The following is a 13,516-nucleotide window of genomic DNA, read 5'->3' as shown; positions in this document are numbered from 1 at the left end:
AGCACCGGCGCCCAAAATTGCACACAATACTCCAAGTGTGGTCTGACTAGTGATTTGTACAGAGGGAGAATGATGTTTTCATCTCGTGCCCCCAGACCTCTTCTAATGCATCCCATCACCCTATTTGCTTTGGTGGCTGCTGCCTGACACTGGGCACTCCAATTTAGATTCTTATTCACTAAGATGCCTAAGTCTTTTTCCATGTCTGATTTCCCCAGCAGTTTCCCATTTAGTAAGTAATCGTAGCATCTGTTTCTCCTTCCCATGTGCATAACCTTACACTTATCTGTGTTAAACCTCATTTGCCATTTTTCAGCCCAATTCTCCAATTTACTCAAGTCCATCTGTAGTTGCAAACTGTCCTCCTTTGTGTTAACTACCTTACATAGTTTTGTATCATCTGCAAATACTGATATTTTACTCTGTAAACCATTGATGTCTCATGTTGACTCATGTTGTGAGTCGGCTAGTCATGTTGAGTTCACGTGGTCCAGAAGAGGAGTGGAGCAGTGCTGCAAAACTAAGAAGACAGAGATCGGTAAGTATTTTAATGCACTACACACTACATATCTAGAAGGGATTAGGAAATAAAAGTTGAGTGGTACTTTAATAGACCAGAAGTAAGATTTTACAGAGCGTGGCATGCTGATTCTTGAAGACACCAACAAATTACTGAACAAAGGAAAGTACAGTCACTTGACCAGTCAATACCTTGTTCTTCACACAAAGGGACATTTCATAGATCTGTTCTTCAAAGATATCCTTATTCTGTCTCATAGGTGAACATGCTAATTGGCATAATTGTCTTCAACAAACTAATGTCTCGGGACGGTATATCAGACAAATCTAAAAAGCAGAGAGCCGGGTGAGTGCATTTCTATTTTCCAATAAAGCATCACAACTTGCATTTTGATCCTGCTCTGTATGTTCTGGCATATTCCTCCATGTGTTACGTTTATGGTCCTATCTTGCAATGTGTGTGTTGATTAAGGGTATTTTTCGTATCCTCCTACTGTTAGCGTCTGTTTATGTTGGTGTGTATCTGCACTGTTTAAGGGTATAAGTTACAGTTTAGATGACCTTTCAACTATGGCATTATATCAGTATTGGAAGTAGTTTGTGTTAAATGTGCACAATGAAAATCCTTCCAAAACTGCAAATCTTGGGCTACACTTTTCTCCTGCCAAAGCAATTTTTTTAGTCTGTTGGCAGAATAATGTGTGGGGAGTATAATAATACTCCCCACACATTATTGTGCCTGTAGACTAGAAAACAATAATTATCTATTCATCTTTCTTTTAAAGAATTGCTGAAATATGTCCCTTAATAGTATCATACTTAAAGTAAGTGCACCCAATACTTTAGCTAGCTGTAATATTTCTGGTAATTTTTTGTTTGAAGCATGTGCTATTGTCACCCCATAGTACTAACATCGCCCTAATATACGTTCTACCACTGTACTGTCTCCTATCATTCAGATATTTGACAGCTGCTCACTGGGTATTGGTAGTGCCAGTTTGTTAAGAGTATTTTCTAGATGCCCATGGTTGTAAGTTTAGCTTTTTAGTGACAGATTCCCTAGCAAGTAAATTTACTAATATTAGAATTTTTTTGCATTATTTTCTTCTCAATTTAAAAAAGTTTGAGATGTTTTCCGAATCTGACACTATTCAGCGTTTGCGCTTCACTTTAAGTGTAATGGGACTATAGCTGACGGCATAACGCTTTATAAATCGGCTTTAATGCATGTTAATATATCTATTTTGTAGGCTATAAAATTAGTAATAAAAGGTATGGCTTCTTTTATATCAGGTCCCTTAAAACACTCTTAATTACTCTAATTCTTATCACCTTCCAACTCCTTCCAGTAAATGGTGATAAAGTTATCGCTGTGAGAACCTTGGATGGTGTTGGAGTTGCTAATTGGATCACTTTTATTATATAAGAAATCTTGGCCACTTGGCGGTAATGTTCAACACAAACCCCCTACTTTAATTATTACATATCAGTACGATTGCCCCAAATCTACAGTGCATGATAGGCAAAGACTGGAGAATTTGGAGTGAATTGAACTTGTCACATTGCCTTCATCATAATTTCATGCATTGTACATCCACCACTGAACGTGAAGGCCAATCATGGCAACATGTAGACCTGCCTTCCTAACAAAGGCATGGTATAAAGACAGTGGCTACGTCTTAGTCGTTCATCAAGCAAAAGGTTTCCGGCCTAGAAATACTGAAAAGAATTAAGTATGCATGCCCAGACTTTGTCCTGCTTTTCAATCAGAACATGATAAAATCTAGTGATTTTATAAATACTCTGGGCAAGGACATTCATAAACTAATTAACTAATAATGCCCAAAGACATAAATCAAAGCGACACCTATATCAGCTGTAGGTTTGGATTGTCATCATATTTGTTGGGACTGTTTAGCAATGTCCTCCCTTATTATATAACCACATATTTTAATAATGCATAGTCCATACTCCTGCTTATCCATTAATTCCAGTAGTCATTTAAGGGGTTTTCCAGGCTTCAGCTACATTTTTGCAGTGACTCTATGAGAATGCAGATTGCTGAAACCTATCAGTGTGCTCTGTTGCCTGCTCGAGCTGCCGATTACATGACATTATATATATGACATCTTGTGTGCTTTGCAATTTACATGCAGGCTACAACTTTTCCTGCTTCTCTCAGTAACTGATGGCAATTCAGTAGAATGAGATAATTAAGACCTGGGAAAGGAATTGATGAAATTACAACAGATATACCACAGGTGATTTTGGTTATATTTGTTGCTTCTCTCAATGTTCTATTGAGACAAGTGGATAAGAAGCTAGTTGTCATACGACTGCTACTATGCAAAACGTGTGGTCACATGAGCAGGAAACAGAGCGAAATCCTGACAGTGTCCACATTGCACACTGTAAGGATTCAGCAAAAAGTGATGGCAGAAAATTAGCTGAATCCTTTAAAACTCATTCAACATAAAGATGTATGAAGATGCTTAATGATATATAGTGGGCATGTTCCAGTGTGTATATAGATGATACTGCTGAAGACAGAAATGTGCAGATTCACACTTGCAAAAAAGTTGATATTGTATTTGTTAACTGTACGTCCTGTGTCTTGGTTTGTGTGTGTAAATGTGTGTTGTGTGTAGATGCAATGTACCATTCCCCCCTGCAGTGAAATGCTAGTCATGGGTCACAGATCCCAGGTCATTAATGCAGTTGCAATTGACACAAAAAGCATAATTCACTTGCGTACTAGAAAGTATAGCAGTTTCTCTCCAGATATTGTTGGATGACATGACTGGTTATATGGGGGGAACAGCATCTGGAGAGAGACACAGACAGGCAAAGCCAAAATGCAAATTTCGGGGTAAAGGTGATGGAGGTTCCCCTTCCTTGTATCCATCTCATGCTAACCAGGTTCTGCCTTCCTGCCAGTTCAGAGCTGATCTAACACACTTCCTTTTATTTCTCTCTCCCATCTTCGCTCTATTATCTCTTTCTTGTGTGCCCTATACCTGGCCCGGTGGCTTTTCCCTTCTGTCTCTGTATTCCTCATATCTGCTCCTTCCTGTCTTTCCCTGCCAACCCGACCTCCTTCATCCCCCCATGTATTCTAATTCTGTATGATGGATTTTATATTGATGTGTAAATGTGTCTTCTTTTATGCATGCATGAAATTACATCTTTTTGCATGAAAACACAAACAATATGTGTTATGTGCCTTTGTGTTTTTGTCACCTTTTTAATTTTACTATATATAAAAAATTCTATTTATCTGCCAATCTATCTGCATTTGTGTTTTTGGACCCAACATTCTGCAAATCCTTACTTTGCTATAAAATATTTCTATTTTTCCCTCTGGTTCTTTTGTTTTTCACTAAATCCTCACTATTCTGCATGGTCTTGGCTTGTTGTGATGTGGTGTTGCAGAATTGAGATATCCTGCAGGAACCTGCCGCTGATATGTTCCACATGTGGAGTGCTGCCCAGCGCAAATCTCTCCGCAGCTACTGCCAACAATGCTGTGTTAGTTTTTTCTCCTCTCCTTCTGCTGCACAAAAGCTCCATGACATATAATACAAACAAACATACAGACAATGACATTAACACTTTCCCAAAAATGTGCGCAGTCATGCAATGTAATCTGTGGCACTGTAGCGTTAAAACATATAGAAATCAAGGTCTTCTGCCGCATTCAGGTTAAAAGATGAAGACTTCTTTTTAGTATTCTCCTTTGAGAATGGAACATTTCCCATCGTATTGGTATGGGACTCACTGTATGTCATTTGTCACCTGCACAGCGTGATGTCTTTCCTGTACTGAAGTCCTGAATTAATGTGCCTGTCCCTAGTCTCTTGTTCTCCCACACGTACCCGCTTATCTGTAGATATAAAGTCCCTCTCCGCCCTTTTATCTCCATGTCACCCATGGTGACAACTACAGTAACTCTTCTCCCACCTCCCCACACTAACCTGAGACAATAAGACTTGTCCTATACAGCCATAGAAGCCTTCACAAGAGAAAATTCTGAGTGCATCTGCACACACCTAACCTGGGATTCTTGATCTTTTATCTCTCCTTACCCACACCACTTGCATTTCCCTTCATGCTACTGCGCCTTTTATTGTGTTACTGACCACTTGCTTTTCATGGCTTCTCATTTTCTTTAACCCTGTCTCTACTTTCTAACTACTCTTACTTTGTATTTTTCATCCCATACATGCTTTTTGCTTCTTGCCTTATGTTGCACATTTCCTTTTCACATTGCTTTTGGTTCTGGTTTATAACATACTTTTATTTCCAATTATCCCACTTATGTTGTTATTATCCTTTTTCAATCATTCATGTCTTTCCTCATACCTTTCTTTTCACCACTATCTTATTTCTATATCTCTCTTCCCTCTTCTTTCTTTACCCCTTCTTTCGCACCGTGTCTCCACTCCCTTAACACAGGGCATCTCTCTGGAGCTCCTGCGTGGTCCTTCCTCTGCTTGCCCTCACCTGGATGTCTGCAGTGTTAGCTATGACTGACCGTCGATCCATCCTCTTCCAAGTCCTGTTTGCAGTATTCAATTCTGTTCAAGGTTGTGTGATCATTACTGTACACTGCTTCCTGCGCCGTGAGGTGAGAACTTTCCATTAATAGTCTTTACTTTCTACTTTCCTACAATGCCATGAAAACAAATCACACTGTCGCTTCTGATAATTAGCACTTTACAGAACATCGGAATACTGTGCTAGTTTATAATTAAGTTCTGTCTATAAACTGATCTAGGGTATTCGCAAAGATAAATACTCATAATTTCTTGTACATTTTGTATTACATGTGTGCATTCCATTTTTCCTGATCATTTAATATATATTTTTTAAAATTAATTACTTACCATGGGCATAGACACTGCACTTGCACTAAAACATATAAACGCTGACGCATTTTATGTTTTTATTGTCCCCCTTCACAATTGGTAGTGAGACGTTGCCCATGGATCTTTCTTACCATGGCTACTGTAACATTACCAAATAATGGAGTAACTAACTGGTCAAAGAACTAAACCTACTAAATGTTGGGTAGAGGTATAAGAAAAACAAGCTTAGGGCTCTATTGTCTATGGGATAGGAGGCTCCCTTTTCTAAATTGGTTTATGTAAGTCAATGCAAATCTTTCTGAGTGCCTCACTCCTTTATTCTGTGTGGAGAAGGTAGGTACTGTTTCTTTTAGTGAAGCTCATCATCTGGCATATGTAGTCATTTGTGCCATCAATGCAAAATCTCTCCACCAGTAGAAAGAAGACTCTCTATCTGGGTCCACCTATTGGACCCTACAAAGTTCGAGTTCGAAGTTTGAGAGAGTTTTGAGTGTAAACCACTCAAGCGAGCAGTGCTGTGCTTGGGTGTGAATGATAGTCAGCCCTGTACGAGCCACGTGCAGTGTTTGAATGGCTTGCACTTAGGGGTACTTTGCACACTACGACATCGCAGGTGCGATGTCGGTGGGGTCATGTCGAAAGTGACGCACTTCCTGCGTCGCTCTCGACATCGTAGTGTGTAAAGCCTAGATGATACGATTAACGAGCAAAAAAGCATCGTAATCGTATCATCGGTGCAGCGTCGGCGAAAACCATAATTACCTTGCTGCGATGGTCTGATGTTGTTCCTCGTTCCTGTGGCAGCACACATCGCTGTGTGTGAAGTCGCAGGAGCGAGGAACATCTCCTACCTGCTTCATCGCGGCTCCTGTCGGCTATGCGGAAGGAAGGAGATGGGCGGGATGTTTACGTCCCGCTCATCTCCGCCCCTCCGCTTCTATTGACCGCCTGCCGTGTGACGTTGCTATTACGCCGCACGGCCCGCCCCCTTAATAAGGAGGCGGGTCGCTGGCCAGAGCGACGTCACAGGGCAAGGTGAGTGCATGTGAAGCTGGCGTAGTGATAATTTTCGCTACGCCAGCTATTACCACATATCGCTGCTGCGACAGGGGCGGGGACTATCGCACTCTGCATCGCAGCATCGACTTGCGATGTCGTAGTGTGCAAAGCACCCCTTAGAATCAGCGTGATCAGATACAGTGTGCACAGGAAAAACCCTGCCCACCCTTCCCCGGAGGTGTTCAGCTTATGTCAGCATGTGGGTGGAGCCACAAACTGCCCAATTACAGACTTCCACTGAGGTTCGCATCAAGTCGGGGTCAACAACCAAACTTTTTAAAGGTTCAAATATACCTGACGAATCGAACTTCCAAAACTCCGCTCATCTCTATTGAATAGTTCCTATCAACAGTCTGGGGCTGCCATTTTTATTTAAGAAAAGAGTGGGCAGCCTCAAACTGGTGTGGCCCCAAATGTCCCTAATATCCACCTAAAGGACACAGCTTTTGTTACAACTTTCTGGTTATGGGATCCTGGCATGCAGAGCAAAATTCAAAATTGCACCGCAGTCTTCGTCACTGTGAAACGGTGAGATCTTGCAAGATTTTGCTCTTTGCACTATAACACAGCACTAGCAAGTATTTTATTATTGCTACAGAAAAGTAACCACTCTAATGATGTTACCATTCAGTAACAGCTTAATTAAGTAAGTGTAGTAGTGGGTTAGTGCAAAGAGCGAGATTTCCCTCTTTCATAGCAAGAAGAACCACAAACAGTTGGTAGATCCCACTTTGTATGGGTTGCCACAAATTGGAAGTTTGAACCCAACTTTTTCTAGAAAATCTAGTCCTTTAAAGAGAAATAATAGACAGTGGGGACCTCTTTCATAATACGTGTTATTTAGAAACTTAACCAGTCAGAGGCTGCTCACTATATTCTTAACCCCATTACGACCGCGTTACGTTTTAAAACGGCACTAAAAAAGGGTACTTATTCCTTTCTGCCGTTTTAAAACGGCGGTCGGAAAAAAGGATCTAGCGCCCCCCAGAGTCAGAAAATTTCCGGGGTCTCAGCTGCCGGGGGTAGCTGAGACCCTGGAGATCATGATTCGGGCCGGTTTTTCCGGTCCCCGCTCACCTGATGACCGGTATACACCGTATACCGATCATCAAGTTATAGTAAATGACCGCGCCGGTAAAAAATCATTTATCTCCCATCTGGCATGATCAAACATGCCAGATGGGAGATAAATCTTTTTCCCGGTTCCCTCCGGTCCCCTCGGTATCCCCAAAGTGCCCCCCCCGACCCCCAACCCCCTCCCGAAAATCCAAGATGGCCGCGCGCATCGGAGAGCACAGCAGCGCGCCGGCCGCATTTACAGTGTTCCTATGGTTTCTGTCGTATGTGCCATAACACATACGACAGAAACCTGCTCCCTAGGCCCTGCCGGGTCCCCCCCTACCCTCCCCCTGGTGTCCCCCGGTGTCCCCCGGTGTCATACATACCGGAGCGCTGATCCCCCGCGGCCCCCTCCTCCGGCTCCTTCTCTGCAGACTCCGGTCACATGTGCAGAGCAGCTGACAGCTTCCTGTGTTCAGGACGCTGGCTGCAGCTGCTGCTGCACTGAGTCTGCAGCTGTGACCCGGGGAGAGTGGGTGCAGATTCTTTGCACCCACTCTCCTCAAATGGAGGGTCTGCCCTCCTAGAAAATGGGGGATACGTTCCCTGAACGTGCCCCCCATATTCTAGAAGGTCCAGAGGCGACGTGGGACGTCCAAATGGATTACAGTGGATTTTTTTTTTTCTTTTCAATAAATTGGTCAATCAGGGAATGTTTTGGGGAGTGTTTTTTCAAATAAATTTTTTTTTGTTGTCAATTTTTTTTTTATTACTGTCAATTAGTTATGTCGGGTATCTGATAGACGCCGTGACATAACTAATTGCTGGGCTTGATGCCAGGTGACATTACACACCTGGTATCAACCCCATTCATTACCCCGTTAGCCAACGCACCAGGGCGCGGGATGAGCTGGGGCGAAGCGCCAGAATTGGCGCATCTAATGGATGCGCCACTTCTGGGGCGGCTGCGGCCTGCTATTTTTAGGCTGGGAAGAGTCCAATAACCATGGCTCTTCCCATCCTGAAAATACCAGACCCCAGCTGTCAGCTTCACCTTGGCTGGTGATCTAATTTGGGGGGACCCCACGTTTGTTTGTTTTTTTTAATTATTTATTTATAAATAATTAAAAAAAAAAAAACAGCTTGGGGAGCCCTCCAAATTGATCACCAGCCAAGATGAAGCTGTCAGCTGTGGTTTGCAGGCTACAGCTGTCTGCTTTACCCTAGCTGGCTATCAAAAATAGGGGGGACCCCACGTCATTTATTTTAATTATTTTTTTTTTTTTTTGGGCTAAATACAAGGCTAGGCATCCTTTAGTGTCACATGAAAGGCACTAAAGGGCGCCAGCTTAGAATATGCAGGGGGGTGGGACGTTATATATGTTTGACATCTATCCATTCATCCATTGTAGCATTTTAGGCTATGTGCCCACAATCAGGGTTTGCAACGTTTTGGGGGCAGAGTGTTTTCCCTGCGTCCATAACGCTGCGTTGTGCAGTAGAAGCACAGTGGCAGGATTTTTAGAAATCCCGTGCCCACTGTTTCTTTTCTCCGCAGCATAAATCGACCTGTGGCGCAGCTTCCCGAGCCTCAGCATGTCAATTTATGCTGCGGAGATGAGTGTTCTTTGCAGGTAGCATAGAGCTCCACAGCAGCCTGAACCCAAATCGTGGGCATGGGCAGCTGCGTTCTCCCGTGGACAACACTCACATTTCTGCAGGAGGCTGACACTGGGTACTAGACGCCGTGTCGCTGGATCATGGCCACATAGCCTAAAGGCTACTTTACACGCTGCGATATCTGTCCCGATATCGCTAGCGTGGGTACCCGCCCCCATCTGTTGTGCGACAAGGGCAAATCGCTGCCCGTGCCGCACAACATCGCGCAGACGCATCACACATACTTACCTGCCCGGCGACGTCGCTGTGACCGGCGAACCGCCTCCTTTCTAAGGGGGCGGTCCGTGTGGCGTCACAGTGACGTCACTGAGCGGCCGACCAATAGAAGCGGAGGGGCGGAGATGAGTGGCCGGAACATCCCGCCCACCTCCTTTCTTCCTCATAGCGGCCGGGAGGCAGGTAAGGAGAGCTTCCTCATTCCTGCGGCGTCACACATAGCAATGTGTGCTGCCGCAGGAGCGACGAACTACATCGTTACTGCTGCAGTAACGATAATCGAGAATGGACCCCCATGTCACCGATGAGCGATTTTGCACGTTTTTGCAACGATGCAAAATCGCTCATCGGTGTCACACGCAGCAACATCGCTAATGCGGCCGGATGTGCGTCACCAATTCCGTGACCCTAACGACTCCGCATTAGCGATGTCGCAGCGTGTAAAGCCCCCTTAACAGTGAGAAATTTGTTGCTACAGCAACATTTTTGTGAAGTACCTGTGGATTCAAAATGTTTACTATACTCCTGAATAAAATACTTGAGGGGTCCAGTTTCCAAAATGAGGTCACTTGTGGGGGGTTTCTGATGTATAGGTACCCAAGGGGCCCTGCTAATGTGACATGGTGCGCGCAATTTACTTCAACTTTTCCAAAATTCAAATGGTGCTCCTTCCATTCCAAGCCCTCCCATTTATCCAAACAAAGGTTTTTGGCCACATGTGGGGTATCCCTGCGCTCACAAGAAATTAGATAACAACCTGTGGGGTACACGTTTTGTTGTTGCCTCTTGAAAAAGTGAAAAATGTGTCGCTAAATCAACATTTTTGTGAAAAAAATGAAAATTTCAATATGGCAACCTAAGCTTATCAAATTCTGTGAAGTATTCGTGGATTCAAAATGCTCAATATACACCTAGATTAAAGCCTTGAGGGGTCTTATTTCCAGAATGGGGTCACTTGTGGGGGACCTCCACTGCTTAGGCACCTCAGGGGCTCTCCTAATGCAACATGGCATCCGCTATTGATTCCTGCCAATTTTGCAGTCAAATTGCACACCTTCTCTTCTGAGCCCTGTAGTGTGCCCAAACAGTTGATTTCCACCACATATAAGATATCACCAAACTCAGGAGAAATTGCGCAATAAATTTCATGGTGATTTTTTTCCTGTTACCCTTGTGAAAAAAAAAGCTACCTGGTTGAAGTAACAATTTTGTGGTAAAATTTTATTTTTTTATTTTCATGGCTCAATGTTATAAACTTCTGTAAAGCACCTGGAGGTTCAGGGTACTCACCAAACATCAAGATAAATTCCTTGAGGGGCCTAGTTTCCAATATGGGGTCACTTGTGGTGTTTTTTTGCTGTTTACGTACCTTAGGGGTCCTCCAAATGCGACATGGTGCCCGCAATCTTTTTCAGCCAAATTTCCTTTCCAAAATTCAAATATTGCTCCTTCCGTTCCAAGCCCTCCCATTTCTCCAAACAAAGGTTTCAGACCACAAGTGAGGTATCACCGCACTCATAAAAAAGTGGGTAACAAACATTGGGGTCAAATTTTTGGAATTACCTCTTGAAAAAGTGAAAAAATTGATGTTAAAGCAACATTTTTGAGAAAAAAATGAAAATTTTCAATGTGACAACGTAACGTTATCAAAATCTGTGAAGTACTTGTGGATCCAAAATGCTCACTATACCCCTATATAGAAGCCTTAAGGGGTCTAGTTTCCAAAATGGTGTCACTTGTGAGGGGTTTCTGCTGTTTAGGTACCTTAGCGGACATGTAAATGCAACATGGTGCCCGCAATCTATTTCAGCCAAATTTGCTTTCCAAAATTCAAATATTGCTCCTTCTGTTCCGAGCCCTCCCATTTGTCCAAACAAAGGTTTCTGACCACATGTGGGGTATTGGCGCGTTCATAAGAAAGTGGGTAACAAGTTTTGGGGTTCATTTTGTTGTGTTATTTCTTCTAAAAGTCAATAAATTTGGGGTAGAGCAACATTTTGGGTAAAATTTTATTTTTTGCTTTTCTCATTCCACTTTGCTTTAGTTCCTGTGAAGCACCTGAAGGGTTAATAAACTTCTTGGATGTGGTTTTGAGTACTTTGAGGGGTGCTGTTTTGAGAATGGTGTCACTTTTAGGTATTTTCTGTCACTTAGGCCTCTCAAAGTCACTTCAAATGTGATGTGGTCCCTAAAAAAATGGTTTTGTGAATTTTGTTGAAAAAATGGGAAATTGCAGATGAACTTTGACCCCTTCTAACTTCCTAACCCCAAAACATTTTGTTTCAGAAATTGCGCTAATGTAAAGTAGACATGTGGGAAATGTTATTTATTAACTGTTTTGTGTGACATAACTCTCTGGGTTAAGGGCATAAAAATTAAAAGTTTGAAAATTGCAAAATTTTCAAAATTTTCATCAAATTTCCGATTTTTTTCACAAATAAAAGCAAAAAATATCGTTCTAAATTTATAACTATCATGAAGTACAATATGTCACGAAAAAACAATGTCAGAATCACCGGGATCCGTTGAAGCGTTCCAGAGTTATAACCTCATAAAGGGACACTGGTCAGAATTGCAAATATGGCCTGGGCATTAAGGACAAAACTGGCTTCGTCCTTAAGGGGTTAAATAAAAAAGGCAGCCCCAATCTGTTGATAGGTACTCTCTTATGCCAATCTCTCTTATGCCAATCCTTTGACAAGACTTGCAATATGACTAATAATATAGATCCAAAAGGCAGCTATTCAGTATTTTTTCCCCTCATGAGTTCAGATTACGGCATTAGTTGGCTAGAATAGAAGGCCTTTGATGTGAGTTTAGGGGAGATATTGTTCCTCCTTGTGGAGACCAACAGCTGGTGTAGGGATTCTTCTATCCCAGGCAATTTTCCTTAGAATGCAAATGAGCTCTCCTACGGGGAAAGAAAGCTGTCTATCCAGTGCCACCTGTTGAAGGTTTTAGCTGTCTTTCTCATGAAGGAGAACTAATTTTCAAATGGTTCAACTGAAAATAATTTATTAACAATTATTTCACATAAATATTCATATAATGGACTGTGGAGCAACTGTTCCTAAGAAGCAGCACACAATAAACAGTAACATCCACATGGTACATTAACATCCTTGCATAATTTTAAGAGAAACAAGTCAAATAATGAAGCATTACACATGTGATGAGCCATGGGAAGTGGGAAAAAATGCAAAGATGGGAAAACATAGGTAGAAAACTTGATTAAAATATGGACACATCAATCTCAAGGCTGTCCCAGGTGGAATATTCTCTGTGTAGGCTTTAGATTGGCTTGTATAAATTCATTGAGGACAGGCTTTTCATTTCCAAAATAAGGTGGTTCCTGACAATCTCTTCAACCTCTGGAAAACAGTTCATAAGGTGCCAATGCGCTTGAATTGCCCCAATAGTGTGAACTCTAAGAAATAGTCCATAAACTACTGAATAGTACAATAGGGTCCTACTGGGTACTGAGTGTTCAGTTTATGTTCTTAGGCATCTAACAGGCCATGTGCAAAAGGCAATTTGTGAACTACCGGCTCAGGTTAGGCATGTGAATGAATGACCTGAGAGGCATACTCTTCAGAATAGCTATCCATGTCAAGTCCTTGTGCCTGTTGGTTAGTTTGTCAGAAATCAATTTCTACAGTGGTGGTAGTGAGCCCTAGGATAGACTCAACCAAGTTCTTTGCTCTGATGAGCTTATGGATTGTCTTGGGTTTGCACAGCTCAAGCTGGAATTCCTCTATTTGGTGCTCTATCACAAAGCAGGCAACATCCTCATTGAACCATGGAAGTTGTCTTTTATAAGGGAAGGCACTGTATTATTTGACCCACCTGTATGCCTGTAAGAAAGGTGGAATAAGGAAATAAGACAAATAATAATAACAAATAATGATGGCAGCAAAATGCAAATATCAGGAATACATTTCCTATGCTTTCAAAGGTCTCATTATCCAATGTTAAGTTTGAAGTCTGAAACACTGTCCTATTGATGGCCCTGTAAATAGAGACGGCTATGCTTGGGCAAGGTACTAGAGAACAGCAGAACTCCAATGTGTAGGGCTAGTGCCTAAGTAGTAAACTGTCACAGACTACAGTGTCTA

General features: G+C 42.3%; 1 protein-coding gene across 4 annotated transcripts in view; it reads left to right on the top strand.

The window, feature by feature from the left end:
* ADGRB2 (adhesion G protein-coupled receptor B2) overlaps positions 1–13,516 on the top strand; it is a 673,616-nt gene that overhangs the window by 632,028 nt on the left and 28,072 nt on the right. For 3 of the 4 annotated variants that reach the window (XM_075336137.1, XM_075336138.1, XM_075336134.1), the window contains 3 exons: positions 780–865; positions 3,952–4,047; positions 4,975–5,146. In XM_075336137.1, the coding sequence (XP_075192252.1) occupies positions 780–865; positions 3,952–4,047; positions 4,975–5,146 (354 nt within the window). The remainder of the gene's footprint in view (positions 1–779; positions 866–3,951; positions 4,048–4,974; positions 5,147–13,516) is intronic. The other variant, XM_075336136.1, reaches the window with a different exon arrangement.

This window comes from Anomaloglossus baeobatrachus, chromosome 2 (genome assembly GCF_048569485.1).
Source record: "Anomaloglossus baeobatrachus isolate aAnoBae1 chromosome 2, aAnoBae1.hap1, whole genome shotgun sequence".
NCBI classification, from domain to species: Eukaryota; Metazoa; Chordata; class Amphibia; order Anura; family Aromobatidae; genus Anomaloglossus; species Anomaloglossus baeobatrachus.
This window is presented reverse-complemented; position numbering and strand designations above follow the sequence as displayed.